The 14638-nt window shown below is 36.2% G+C and overlaps 2 protein-coding genes and 1 non-coding gene across 3 annotated transcripts in view; 1 reads left to right on the forward strand and 2 right to left on the reverse strand.

The window, feature by feature from the left end:
* LOC107629874 (tetraspanin-19) overlaps nucleotides 1-3208 on the reverse strand; it is a 3773-nt gene extending 565 nt beyond the window's left edge. Inside the window, exons 1-5 of the mRNA XM_016332811.2 lie at nucleotides 2782-3208; nucleotides 2226-2325; nucleotides 1453-1533; nucleotides 1216-1320; nucleotides 639-791 (exon numbers count right to left, since the gene is read on the reverse strand). Of these exons, the coding sequence (XP_016188297.1) occupies nucleotides 639-791; nucleotides 1216-1320; nucleotides 1453-1533; nucleotides 2226-2325; nucleotides 2782-2951 (609 nt within the window). The 5' untranslated portion in view covers nucleotides 2952-3208. The remainder of the gene's footprint in view (nucleotides 1-638; nucleotides 792-1215; nucleotides 1321-1452; nucleotides 1534-2225; nucleotides 2326-2781) is intronic.
* Nucleotides 3306-3378, forward strand: TRNAV-UAC. Its single transcript has one exon. It is a non-coding gene; the product is annotated as a tRNA-Val (tRNA).
* On the reverse strand, nucleotides 10190-14255 carry LOC107629875 (putative ribosomal-protein-alanine acetyltransferase). Its single transcript, XM_016332812.2, has 3 exons — nucleotides 14019-14255; nucleotides 13590-13911; nucleotides 10190-10664 (listed from the first exon to the last, which is right to left on the reverse strand). The coding sequence occupies exons 2-3, from the start codon at nucleotides 13834-13836 to the stop codon at nucleotides 10435-10437; spliced, it is 477 nt and encodes a 158-aa protein (XP_016188298.1). The 5' UTR covers nucleotides 13837-13911; nucleotides 14019-14255; the 3' UTR covers nucleotides 10190-10434.

Below are 14638 nucleotides of genomic sequence, written 5' to 3' on the forward strand. Positions count from 1 at the left end.
TAGCATGATAACTTTCTTAATAACGAGTAGAGCTTCAAACCCCTTTAATCCAACTATAGGGTGGGATATAACTGATATATAGTAACAAAATAAAACCAAGCAGGATATCTGTTAATGTATCCAAGAACTGAAAGAATAATGTTCTATTGTAGTTATGAAAAATGGACAACAACATCAACAGCAAAAGTTTGTGCTCTGAGCAGCATCTTGGAACCCCAAGTAAAGAGGATGCTAACACACATATATATGAATTTAATTTTGATGTATCATCAATGTAAAATAGTTTTATATGTACATCTAATTACACAATGGGACGTCAGCTAAAATAACTGCGTTTTACATTGGTCAGGCGAATGATCATCTAAAAGAACGAATGTAATTGGACGACTGTATAAAATATTTTACGCTGTCAATACATTACTAAACTTTCTCTTATAGTTGGATTATTTTATTTACCTTCAAATGAGACCAACTACGATCACATTCTTCCAAATCTTATATCTATCTAGATGTTTTATACTAAAATATTATTCAAGTTATGCTTATTTTAGGATTCAATTAGATTTTTCTCTACAATTTCAATTAATATATCTGACATGTAAAGCGGTATCTGTGGCAAAGCATTCTAATAGTTTTACCTTGTCATTAATCCTAAGCCATGTTTCATTTTTAGCATAAGGCGGAGCATTCTTCAAGAGTGGCACACTGTCAGGGCCATACTCATCATCACTGTCGTAGGATTGATGTGGCCCAAGACCTTTGAGAATCATTGACATTAGCAAAGAGAGACCCTGCTAGTAAAGGGCACAGAAGCCATCCATCAACCAAAATTCACCGATTCAAAATAGAACACTACTTCACCATCAGCTTTTTTTCTCTCTCTCTCTTTTTTTTTAAACAAAAGGTTAGTACTTAGCAGCAGAAAAATGTGCCCAAGAACAACAAAAAACTGAAAAAAGTATCCATCAGCTGATCATGTACCATTGAAAGATCTTAAAAAACGGAAAAAAAGAAGATACATACAGATCCATTTAAAAATAAAATAGGTATCCAGGTTTTGCTGTCAGGAAGAAATAACCCAACAAGCAAGTTGAATTCATGTTTCTAAGAAAGAATAAAGCACTTTTTCAAACATTTATAAATAGGCAACATCGGTAAATGCATCTTAAATTGTTGTCGTTGCACGCGCACGCACATACATGGAGGGAAATTTACCTGCAGAGCAACAAGTGACAGACCAACCCATTTGCACATCTCAAAGTTTGATTTTACGAACTTCTGGAACTGATCAAAGTTGCCTGTGGGGTCGATTGGAAAGTCCTGATTCCAATTGCCAAGTTAAAATGGTTCAGACCATAACTTAACCCATTGAATGTGTTACTTCGAGAAAGAACTACATGTGTATTGAATTAACAAAAACATTACTATGGGTGTGTTTCCATGCATACATACCTTCTCCCAGTCTGAGTGTAAAAACACATCAACTGCTAATGAAGCTTCCAGCATTATAAGGATAACCATGAACACCATATACTGTAAGCAGTCAAGGTCAACAGTGCTTTAATGACATAATGATATCATAATATGAAATACTTCTAAAATTAAAAACAATATTACTAGCTTACTGCTGTCTAGGGCTGTTTGAAAGGTCAATTCAATGAGGGAGAGAAAGAAATCTTTTAGTGCGCTTTCACTTTCAATGTTTTTTGTTTTCTAAATATTGGGAAGAAAAAAGTGAGAACAGTGATAATAATAAAATCTTGTCTTTTATTTTCATGTCCTGTATTCACCTTTTTCCTTTATAAAATTCTGAAAATAGAAAACATTTTTAACTTTAGGATAAGTACCTTTTATAGATCATGAATGATCATCCATACAATAAATAAATAAGACTCTTTTCAATAGAAAACATGAACTAGATTTGGGAATTCAAGTACCTTAAAATTTTCTTAGTTCTGCCCATAGTTACATGAATTCACTAATTAGGTAGCGTACCGGGTACCAATTCGTCTACATATTGGAACGTCATATGTATATTTTCCACATAAAATATTTTACATATGGCGTTCCGCATGCTGCGTACCCGTTCCCGTACCAAAACATATTGCGTTCCATGTAACTATGGTTCTGCCTTGTCTTCTATAACCTCATGCTGTGTCTGATGCAAACATGAATATGCACTCATCATGAACTGAAATTATTAACAATAGTCAAGAAAAGGATACCATATACAAGCAACAGCCATTGGCAGTTTCAGCAGCAACATGACCAGTACAGGTGATCATACAGAACACAACTCCAAGGAAAAGAAATGTGTAAATGAACCTGATTGTGTTGGGAAAAAAAAAAAGCAATTTGATCACCAACAAACAATCAACACCAAACAATAAAACAAAACAAAATAAAACAATCAACATAAAAAAACTCCCTGTGTTCAGACAAGGAATCAAATAATGCAAATTTTAGGTTCCAAAATGCAGCATCCCCGCTCAAAAAATCCTGCTTGCATGTAAAACTATCACCAAATCCCTTAATTTCCAAAACTACTAGGAATTCAACAGCCTTCTCTCCCATGAAAAACAAAAATCCCCAATAATAAGCAATTCCCTTACCCTATTTAATTCCTTGATTTCCAAAAATTTCATGTTCCATCCAACAAATCAATAACAAAAGTAATTAGCATCCACTAACAGCACATTAACAAAAGTAATTAGCCTTCCCAACAATTTTATCTTCAATGGACAATCAAAATCTAAATTCAAAGGGAATTTTATAATTTACCAGGGAGGTGGATATTTAGAATCCGAACCAAATGGAAGCTCACCCATCTCCCTCTGCCAAATCCTGATCATCCACGCAGAATAGAGAATCATGGCTATTCCAGCCATTCCAATAAACGAGTTGACCATCTTCAATATCGATTGAATGCAGCTCCTCAAAACCCTCACCATTTTCCTTTTTTTTTTTCTTTTCAAAATCACAAAAATAAACCTGGAGAATAATGAAATAAATCAAACAATTGAACCCCCTGGACAGAGTAAATTAACAAATGCAAAAAACTTTTTCGATAAAATGCAAGGAACCCTAGAATTTCTAGGGCTCTAGCACGTATAGATTTCCTAATGGAACAGCCAGGTTGGTTTCTTTTCTTTCTTTCCTTCTTTCTTCTATTTTTCTTTTTCTGTTTTTGTTTCAGCTGATGGATTTTCCTTCGCTGATTTTTCGATTATTTTTGTGGCCTTGAATTTTTTTATGACGTCATAATTACTTTATTTTATATTTTCATTAAATGTGGAGGCATGCAGGTTGCTGTGGTGTAGTGGTTATCACGTTAGTCTTACACACTAAAGGTCTCCAGTTCGATCCTGGGCAGCAACAGTTACTGTGTTTTTTGTCTCAAATTCTTGACAAGTGTAGCAGCTTTTATGCCAAGTGTAACTTACAATAACCCAATATGTAAACAAAAGAAAAATTACAAACGTTGTTTTTTGAATTCAAACCATTCACTCACACACTCTCTTAGCCAGTAGAGGTAGAGCAGCACCATTGGCTTCACTGGTAAGATCTTGAATGGAAAGCAAATGCTCTTGAATCTTCCTGATAATATCTCCATCTTCAATACTCTCCGGCGGAGGAAAAATTGGAAGCCATCGCAGAGAACGTCGCAGCTGCTGGATCCACGACCGATAGAAATACATTGGAAAGAGGGGAGAGGAAAAAAATGGAAGAAAAAAAAGTAGAGAGGGAGACACGAAACAGAGAACGTGGGGGAGGAGGGAGCTCCTCCGCTGCCACACACCGCCACAACCGCCTGCTATTCGCCGTGGTCACCGCCGGAGAGAAAACCCTAAAGAGTTAAGTATTTCATCTTCACACCCAGTGGATTTTAGAATTTACGTATCACATTTATGCTTTCGATTTTTATTTTTGAAGCTCGGGGAATGCTTTTTCTCCGTGCCATCTCCTCTGTCGTCTTCATCTGGGTTCTCTATGTTGGAAAAGGTTACTATTCTCTAGTCCTGTCTCTTGATTATAGTGTTGGATTGTGATTACAGTTGTTTTTCATGTCTCTAATTTATTAATAGTCTACTTTATTTTGGCAGAATTATTCGAGATAATTCAAAACCATCAATAATGTATTCACCGTGTTTATGCAATAGTGGCTCTATCTATATACGTTCTCCATGTTTTTTAAATTTTCCATTTTTTCTTTGTTGCCTGATGTGGTGTTGCTTTCTATGAGTTGACCACTTTTTAGATCAACTTCTAATGCAAACTCTTAATGCTATAATTGTTGTGGTATTTAGATGATAAGGTTGACAAAATAACCATTTTAGTTGTTTTAAAAGTAAGCTAAAAATTATATTTAAGCATGTCTTCTTGACGAGGAAAACCAAAATGTTGACTCAGGTAGCATTTGCAAGAAGGGCACTCACTGAAAGATCCAAATTTGAGGATGGCCCCTACGGTGCATAAAGATGTAATTGGTGGATGGAATGCTCTTAGTAGCGGACGATTTATTTCATAAAACTCCATACATTCATGCTGCATGGCATCTTGCAGCCGCAATTAGTGTCAGTACCTGCAACAAGCTCCTTGAGTAGGTGTTCCTCCACTTGGTTCGATTCTTAGTTTCTATTTAAACTGTATTGTTGGGATAAATAAATAAATATGCATTGCAGCTATTTTGTTTGTGCTTAGTAGAATTATCTCATATGCTAGCTGATCTTCCTTTCAAGCATTTTATATTTAAGGCTTCAATTCAATTTTCATGTTGTTTTGCTAATAGTTAAAATAAAGATTACTCTGTACAATTAACACTTAGGATCACAGATAAAATGCTTTATGGTTTTTTAAATAAAATACTCTAAATTATCCAACACAACTATTTTTTATCCCTCATTTTATTGAAGTGTCTTAGATAAATTTTTTTTTGCTTATCTTGCTTCATTATGGAAGTGTTTATTTATTGTACTCTTGGTCTTTTAAAACAGTTTTATGCTCTTTGGAAGTGTTTTGAGTTTTATTGCTTGATTGTGCTAAGTACTACTACTACTATTCTGAAGTTGAATCATTTCAAATTAAACTGAATTTAGTCCCGACGACATGAACTACCAAATGGTAACTTGGAAGTTTAGGTATTTAGATATACTAATATGTACATTATGCTTGCAGTCAAGATTCATGTAACATATGTTATTGGACTTATAAAAGCAATAAAAGGTTGAGGACAATTTTTTGACTTTTGTTTTCCATGATGAAGGGATGGCTACAAATAAATCCATATATGTAGTATGTACAGACCAAAAGCACTAGATTATTTTCATCCCTTCATTTTCAATCAATTTCATTTAAACAACAAGCCATGCAGCGTCTGTTGAATCATGTTGAATGTGAAGGCCATTGCTTTATTGAATAAATAGATTCTCCATTTTGATGTCATCTTAAGTTCTCGTATTCTCTTTGCTAATAGCTACAATATTCATAGAAGGAGCTGCTCGATGATATGCCTTTTTTACTACCCGAAGTTATGTCTTATTCTTTTATAATTGTTAGTTGATGGTAGTTTCTCTTATTATCCTACATTGGCTTCTATCTTTTATAATTTTATGCTTTGGAGTGTAATGTGTGTAGTATAATTTTCTGTTTATTTGAGAAATTTTCTATGTAAAGTATTTTATAAGTGAATGATAGCTAATATGAACTTGCATAATGCATTGGCTTGGACATGGTAACACTTACAAAACTACAAGGAGAAATAGTAGCTATATCATGTATTACTTGCTCTCTTTTACGTAATAATTTCCCTATGAGCTGTGGGGTGAGAATTTGGTGATGAAGAGAGATGTATGATGAGTGCGGTTATTTGTTGTGTTTGGGTTATTGTTTTGTGTTATTACTTGCATTGTCGAAGAGGATAATCATATGTCAGTTTTATATAGGGTCGAGCTCTTTACTAACAATTTAAAAAAAATAAATATAATAAAAGGAAATTAATTATTCAATCTGTGTAACATGCAAAAAAACTTTACTATTCATATATAAAATCCTTTGCTATAGATTAAGGAACCAAAAGATAAAATAGATTTGCAAAACAGCCTGCGGGAAGCGCGGGAAACACCCTAGTATATCAAACAGTAGTAAAGACACTGAAATTTCAATCAGCCTTTGTCTCGGTTCGTGTCAACTGAAATGCCTTTGTCTGCATTAACACATTAATGGTTTGCTATAGTGGCATGTAAATTTACAAGGTTTAAAAAGTAAACTTATTTATATAGGGTCATACCAATTTGATTAAGTTCTATTAAAAACTTAATTTCAAAATATCCTTTTTTTTTCTTGTTCAGTCTACTTGAATTTGAATTTGAAGGTGGTGGTTTTGAAGAAATGAAGGGAAAATGAGGAGCAAGCTGCTGTCTCTTATTACAGTTCTTTGGAGACTTGTTTTTGCATTGGAACACACAGTTATACTACATTTAAGGATATCTTAGGTAAGGTAAATTTATAATCAGTAATATGTGTAAACATTTTGCATTTATAGAGGCCATGGCTAGCCTCTATTGGTTTTTTGGCATTCGGAAGTGATAAATCTCAGCATTTATTTTAGGATGAAAATGAAAATTGACAATGCTAATCTTATCTTAGTCAGGAAGATAGTTTCAAGCTTTATATTTTTTCCTTTGGTCTGTCTTTTCGATGTACTGTAAATTTTATACTTGCAATTAATTATAAAATATGTATATTACAATCTGTCTCTATTATTTGGTATTTTAAAGTTGAGTTATAGTATAAGTTTCAGGTCTGCAAGGACTCAAAATTGTTTTCCTTGAATTGAGAATCCCAAGATTTATACCCACTATAGTCTCACATCGGGTAGATATAAGAAAAGGAGAATCCTTAAATGCCTCTGACTGTGGTTTTGTGTTCGCCGAGCTGTGTAACGGCAGCTTGTAACCCATGTGGGGGCATTTAAGGTGATGGAACAAGTGCTTCTGGCCTGCTAGGTTGGGTTTGCAAGGGCAAATTGTTGGTCTGCCCACTCCAAGTTGAGAGTTGGGCCCGGTAGTCTGGGCGAAGGCCCAAGGCTCCTCGGCTCCTAGAATGGAGGGCAATGCGTGAGGCTGGTTTAACAGAGCAGCGACCACCTCCTGCTCCCAACAGTGGAGGGATCACAGGCCGATGCTCCTCTGGCCCAATATGGCCTGGTGGGCCTAGCGATCTTGGACCATCATTTTTACATTTTCATGCTACAACGTTATGACCCAAAAAAAAAATAAAAAATGCTACACTCTTTTACTTGGTTTTAGATTTGTTAGACATAATCTTTATTCCTCCCCAAAAAATAAAAAACACAATCTTTATTCTTTATACCTTGCTCTCACTCTACTTCATGCTGATTACTCATAAAAACACATTTATTTATAATTACTTACATAAGCATAACGTACATTATTTAATAATACACCTTGCCATCCCACTCACTTATTGAAGAAAGCATCTTATTATATTATGTTAAACCAAACTTTTTACTCAACTCGTCACGAAGACTAATTGTTCTTGGAGCACAGCGGTAACAGAATGGAGGGCAATGACTGCTGATGAACTTGAGTGCAATGAGAGAAAATTGAAGCTGAAATTTTTTTCTTGTATATTTATTATTGCTTTAATTACATTGGGGAGTCATATATGTATATATTGCTTTAGTAGTTAGTTCACTGATTGAAACCCTAGCAGAGAAAGAGTACGTACTCCGTACTCAGAGAGAATGAGAGAAGGAGAGAGCGGGAACGAGTGTTTGAGGGCGAAACACAGTGAGCATGGCGGCCATGCCGTCGGAAGAGATAAGGGGGAGAGTGTGGGTGGGGGTGCATCCGGTGTCAAGGAGGGTTTTTCACGAGGGGGTTTTTCAAATCCTACAAAGATCTCCTTTAGAGATAAAGTCATTGGTCCAGAAAAATCGAAGGCGTTTGCACTTGCAGGATCTCTATCTGGGGATAGTATAGCCACGGTGGTGGGCAAGCAGGGCGATTCCCAACCTCCATGTGTAAACTTCACTGAAGAAGCCAAGCTTTGTTTGGCAGAGCCTTATCGAGAAGCTTTAGTGATTAAGGTTCTTGATAAAAATTATAGTTACACAGCTCTTTCACACAAGCTTCGGATGGTTTGGCGCATCAAAGGTGGCTTTGATCTGCTTGATTTGGGGTTTGGGTACTTCATGGTAAAATTCGATGCATGTGAAGATCGTGAGAAGGTCATGCTTGGTGGTCCGTGGTTGATTGAGGGGCACTATGTTGCTGTAAAACCGTGGGATATAGATTTTCGGCCATGTGAGCAATCCTTCGGGGCTACGCTTGTATGGGTTCGGATTTCGGGGCTCCCAATCTGGTGCTATCAGGAACAGGCCATGATGCGTATTGCTTCTGCAATAGGAGTTCCCATCAAAGTGGACTTAGCCACTAAATTGGCTGAGAGAGGACGATATGCCCGAGTATGTGTTCAAATAAATTTAGGACTGCCAGTGATCAAGCATATCATTGTGGAAGGCGTAACTCATGTAGTGGAGTATGAAAGTTTAAATTTAATTTGTAACTCTTGTGCACGTTATGGTCACGATATGGCACAGTGCTTGGGTAGAAACTCTAGGGAAGGAAAGAGGGTTGATTCCGATGCCACCAAGCCACGGGACGGTACAAAGGCAGTGCCACATCCTGAGACCAAAAGTCACAATTCAAATGAAGTAGAACCTAATGTGGTAGGTGGCGTTACTGGCGAGAATCCTGCATCGAATTTGCAAGAAGATTTGGAGGCTAATAATTTGGAAGAAAATAATGTTGAGGAGGCTTGCATGCATGATGAACCAGGCTGGGAGCAAGTTGTGAGGAAAGGTAAAACCAAGCTGGGTCAGAAGCAATCTAACAAGGTCCAAAGAGGCATTCAATCCAGAATCGATTCGGGTAGAGTAATCAGGCCCACCATTCACTTCTCTCACACGAATGGATCAAGCTCCTATCGTGCTAGGGTCGGGTCACGAGTCAAGGTCGGACACATCGCTTCCCGTGTTGGTGAGACGTCGATCTCCTCAACCCGACACACCCCAGTGCCTTGCGGGTCCTCTCTCCGAAAACGACCAAGGCCGGGGTCCCTACAGAGCTCGCCAGTTGAGAAGAATGGAGGCACGGTGGTGGAAGCATCGTCATGTCTTCCTGCAACCGTGAAGGATGGTGTTACCGTGGCGGTTCCATTGGAGAAGGAAGGCGCATTGCCGGCTGTTACTACGTCGGTAGGCGGGATTAAGGAGATATTCCAGGGAGATCCGGTAGCATGGGACTCGGGACAAAGAGACATTATATGTGAGACAGACTGTGTGGAGGCTTTTACTATTGTCAATAATTTACAAGATTGCTCTGGGTTTACTGATCCTTTGGTGTTAAAAATCCGAGATATCATGTCTTGGAAATGGCATGTTGATCTTCGGTTGATCTTGAGAGATGCAAATACAGTAGCAGACATCATGGCAAAGACTGCAATGAGGACTATTTCTCCCCAAGTGGAGCTTCCATTGCCTTGGAAGGAGTTTGAGAGTAGTATTCAGCGGGACTGCCTTTCTTAAGCAGTTTCTTATTTTTTTTTTCTTTCTTAGTTTTTGTTTATTTTTCTTTTAAGTCACCAAAAAAAAATATATGTATATATTGCAAGATCATTAGGATTGACACTATTGGTTGACCAAATAAAATGCTCCTAAGTTTTTTCATTAAAGTCAATAGAGCCATCGACAATGGTCAAAACTATTGGGGCTCGAAGATGGATAATTGAAAGAGACGGTGGAGTTTTCTGAGAAGATATTATGCATGCAAAAACAAGTGATAGTTATTTAGATTACTTAAATATCATATTTTGTGTGTTATTTTTAAAAGACAATATGTATGTAGAACTTGTGGTAGACTTTCAAGTATCGAATATATGGGAATTTACACCAATGAACTCAAAAAAACAGAGTCAAGCTACATGTACAACAATACAAGTGAAAAGTTGCCAAAATCTGGAACTATAACGAATTTTTATTCAAATAACACATCTTTAGTTGAATATCACAGAAATTTGTCTAGTTTTTCTAGTTTTGTAGTAATCATGATATGATTCTGGTTTTTGATAATCAATAAGAGGAGATAATTGAACCTTAAGATCCATAGAAAGAAGGTTGCTGGTCCTCAATACGCAAAAATCATTTCCCCCTTACCTTGGAATACAAAAGTAGGCACAAATGCTTGTCTATGAAATATGAATGTATGTTACCCCAAAAAGAATAAAGTAAATTAGAATTGCTTGTTTATCATAACCTCCAAGCCTATATAACCAACAATGTTACAGAATTGATCTTTGTTTCACATTGAGGCAAAACAAAACAAACACAAGATCCTTTTATCAATTTCTACTTCAATTTGAATCAAGTTCCAAGTACATGACATATGCATGTCTTTCCAAGGAGTAGTAACCTTCAATCAAGCGATCAACTTGAAAACCATGTTTCTTGTAAAGGCTCACTGCTGGTGTCCTCGAGGGATCCACATGAAACATTATGCGCGAAACCTTCCTGGTCTTGCATTTCTGAATCGCTGCTTTCAGCAGTGCCTCGCCGTGGCCTTGCTTCCTCCATTGCTCCTTCACTAACAAAACCAAACCATACCCTCCACATGGTGAATAAACCCAAAAGTAATTATGTTTTTACTGATAAAAAGAATCATTTATATCTTCACCTAACAATTCAAAATGTTGATTAAAAAACTTATCAAAATTCTGTTATAAAACCATTTAAAAACAAACCTTTTCACTTCCATTCTTCTAACAGAAACACAAAGGAAGAAAGCATGAAGGATATACCTTATTCATGCTTCAATATTCAAAAGAACATGTTATATTTAGTTCATGAAATATTCAGTACACATACACCCTAAAATTATATATATAGTCTCTGAAGTTGCAAACATCAGTTACATTAGTTCCGTTTTCTTCATTGTGTTGTCTATTTCATTCATATGTCTGACTCATATGTTAACATTACATGTGACATTTAAGTTGACATTAATGATGCATCTGTTTGAATTAGTTCTTGAAATTTTCGAATATATACTAAAAAGGCCAGCTATGCGAATCAAGTGGAGTAATAACAAAAACCATTTTCAGTCAATAATTTGAACATACTCATTATCTATACGATTTCGAACATCATATGAAATACCGACATGTTACTTAATACAACAAATAACAGGAAGGATAGACAACACAGTAATAAATATGCAGATAAGAACTAACATGAGATATTTTGCAATTTCGGGGATTAAAGTGTTAATTGTCAAAGTTCAAAGATTAAATTAAACAGACCCAGATATCCAATTTTAGGGATTGAAATGCACATTTACTCAATATCTAACTAGTTTGATTTTAATACTCTCAAGAACTTTTATCATTTCAACAAATTGATAATAAGGCTCTGTTTGGTTATTATAACAGGACACTAAGACTGTATTTAGAAAGGAAACTGAAACTGAAACGGAGAGACAAAAACTAAATTAAGTCTCTAGATTGTGTTTGGCGTATAATATATTGGACTGAGTTATGTCTCATTCTCATGTTTGGTTTAAGATAAATATGGAGATTGAGGAGTAAATTTGAAATTTAAAAAGCTAAGTGAGAGTATTTTTTGAAAGAAATATTATGAGTATATACTCATTTTGGTCTTCAAAAAATTTTAAACTGGACACTTTAGTCCCCAACTAAAATTAATTATTCGATTGGTCCCTAACAATTAATTCCGTCAGTCACTTAAGTCCTTTACTCCGTTAACTCTAACGGAGGACAAAATAGTCCCTAACAACGGACAAAATGGTCCCTGACAACTCTAACAAGGGACAAGATGATCCCTGACCCCTTTATTCGAAAACGACACTGTTCTTCTCCAATTTTTATCATATCTCGCATAACCCTAACCTTCATACTCTCATTCTTCACCTTCACAGTCTTCTTTTCCATCTTTTCCTTCCTCATCTTTAGCTCCAAGATTAAACTGTGGTGTAATTGTCACACGTATCGCACCTACCTCAACATGTCATAGACCACACACTTCCTAAATCTTTGTGACTGGTACATCCACCTCCTCTACACTTCACCCACCAAAAACATCCACTTCCACGTCTTCGATAACATCACCTCCAACCCCGACACGTCCACGACATCCTCAAGACCAAGTTCCACAACTACTCCAAGGGCACGTCTTTCTTCACTCTCCGGCAAGCAATATAGATTGTTGGACATTAGGACATCATGAGAAGATTCTCCTTCGACATCATATGCAAATTCTCATTTGAAATAGACACCGAGTGCTTCATTCCTTCTTTTCCAGAGTCCAAGTTGGCAGATAGCTTCGACCTCGCATCTAAACTATCAGTATAACGAGCAATGTCGTCGTTGCCGCTCATATGGAAACTGAAGCGATTACTGAACATTGGTTTGGAGAAGAAGTTGAAGGAAGCGATCGGAGTGGTGGACAATGTGGTCATGGAGACGATAGGGCAGAGGAAGAGGGAGATGGCAACGACGACGACAGGTCTTAACAAATCAGACTTGCTGTATAAATTCATGGGATCCATCGAAGACGATAACTAGTTGAGAGACATAGGCATTAGTTTCCTGAGTATGAATTGGTTGAGAACAAGTTGAGGATTTTTTTTCTTGTGAACATTAAATTTATAGAGTGTGCATTGTGTAGTTTGAAGTTACAGTGTTACACTGCTAGTGTTATGCGAGATATGATGGAAATTGGGAGAGAACAGTGTCGTTTCTGAACAAAGGAGATCAAGGACCATTTTGTCCCCTGTTAAAGTTATCAGAGACTATTTTGTCCTCCGTTAGAGTTAACGGAGTAAAGGACCTAAGTGACTGACGGAATTAATTGTTAGGGACCAATCGAATAATTAATTTTAGTTGGGGACTAAAGTGTCCAGTTTAAAATTCTTTGAGGACCAAAATAGGTATATACTCAAATATTATTAAAGTTTTAATCTCCATCCCTAGAAGTTTTAGTCCCCTATGTGTAGAAATATTAAAGGGACTAAAATTTTATATTCCGAAACTGAAATTTTAGTTCGAGTTTCTGATCATCAAACACAATACTCAGTCTCAGTCTCCCAATCCCAAAAACAAGTGGATCAGTGACACAAAGGGACAAAGGTTTGTTTCCTATGAGGCTATGACAGAAGAGATACAAAAACTCTCCACCATGGGAAGGACTGAGATGGACTGAGCTGGTAAAAGAAATTGTAGTTCCAATTTACTGTCACTCTTTTTCTTAATTATCCAAATTTATCCCCCCTCTTAAATATTCTCATTCTATATAACCAAACTAACATGAATACATGTTACATTCTCATTTCCCCAAGCGTAAAATAAGAGCTTTCGCATTTTTCATTGGAGAATTTCATCAAACACCTTATAGGACACAACACAAGCTTCAATTTCAGAACAACACAAAGCAATTGGATTTCACCTACTTAGATTTCAACCAAAGAAACAAAGAGAAGTAGAGGTATTGGAACCTGCGAGCTTGGTGATGGAGGCGTAGAGGGAAGAAGGCCAAGAATACATGACATAGCCAACAAGTTCACCATCAGCGTGGAGGTAGAGAAGTCCAGCGTTCTTCCTTTTGAGTTCGTTGTCGAAAAATGCGGCGTATGATTCGTGTTTGGGAAAGATCTTTCTCTCCAACTTCACAATTTCTTCAATTAATTTAGCACGCTTTTCAGTGTTCCTGTTAAGCTCGGCGATAATCGCCGCGTTCGCCATGATTCACGAGGAAGCCAACCAAACCTGTGTTTATTAAATAAAAACAGAACCTGAAAGATTCCTTCTTCAAGTATCCTGCAAGAGAATTAGGGATAAGAAAAAAAAATAGAGATTGGAGAGGCATTCTGAATCTGAGGAACAGAGAGGTGTATGATTAAAATTACAAAAAAAGACCTTCACACCTGCATAGAATTATCGCCATGGTTTACTCCTAAACCGAATTAATGAGCAGAGGGGAAAAGAGGGTTGGAGGGGCTGTTCCGCCATAAGGGACACTCTTTTTGCAGATTTCACTGTTTCGGACGATCCTCCGCCGCTTCTGTCGTCCGAGTTACTGGCTTACTGCGTGACTCTGCCGGCGGGGTTGGTTTTCTTTGGGCTTTAAGCCTTCTACTTGAAAAAAAAGAAAAAAAAAGAAATAGGTGTTAGATGCGGCTAAATTTTTTAGAAATGGTAAATGTTTGTATATTTAAATTTTTTCTTCAATTGTTTGATGAAAATTAATTTTTTATCGGCACAAACTCCCTTACAGTCTTACAGTCGATTTCACGTTAAATTGTTTTTGAACAGATGATACGTATTATCATTTAGTTTAAAAAAAATCGATTTATTTTATATAAATGATTTTAATTAAAAAATTAATTGATATAGCTATAATATTAAATTTTTTACTGTATTTTATTTTAAAAATAAATTGACTAATTTAAATTAAAAAATTGTAGTTAATTATTTACTATATAATTTTTTAACCAAAATTATAATTAAAAATTATTAAAAAATAAAATTATCTAACATATTGAAC

This window comes from Arachis ipaensis, chromosome B03, assembly GCF_000816755.2.
Source record: "Arachis ipaensis cultivar K30076 chromosome B03, Araip1.1, whole genome shotgun sequence".
Lineage (NCBI taxonomy): Eukaryota > Viridiplantae > Streptophyta > Magnoliopsida > Fabales > Fabaceae > Arachis > Arachis ipaensis.

Bases quoted from the DNA above. Each gene is read 5' to 3' on its own strand.
- LOC107629875 (XM_016332812.2), bottom strand. From the start codon at position 13,836: ATGGCGAACGCGGCGATTATCGCCGAGCTTAACAGGAACACTGAAAAG. The intron at 10,665-13,589 runs GTTCCAATACCT...TGGTTTTGTTAG, and splicing joins CTCCATCACCAAGCTCGCAG to TGAAGGAGCAATGGAGGAAG.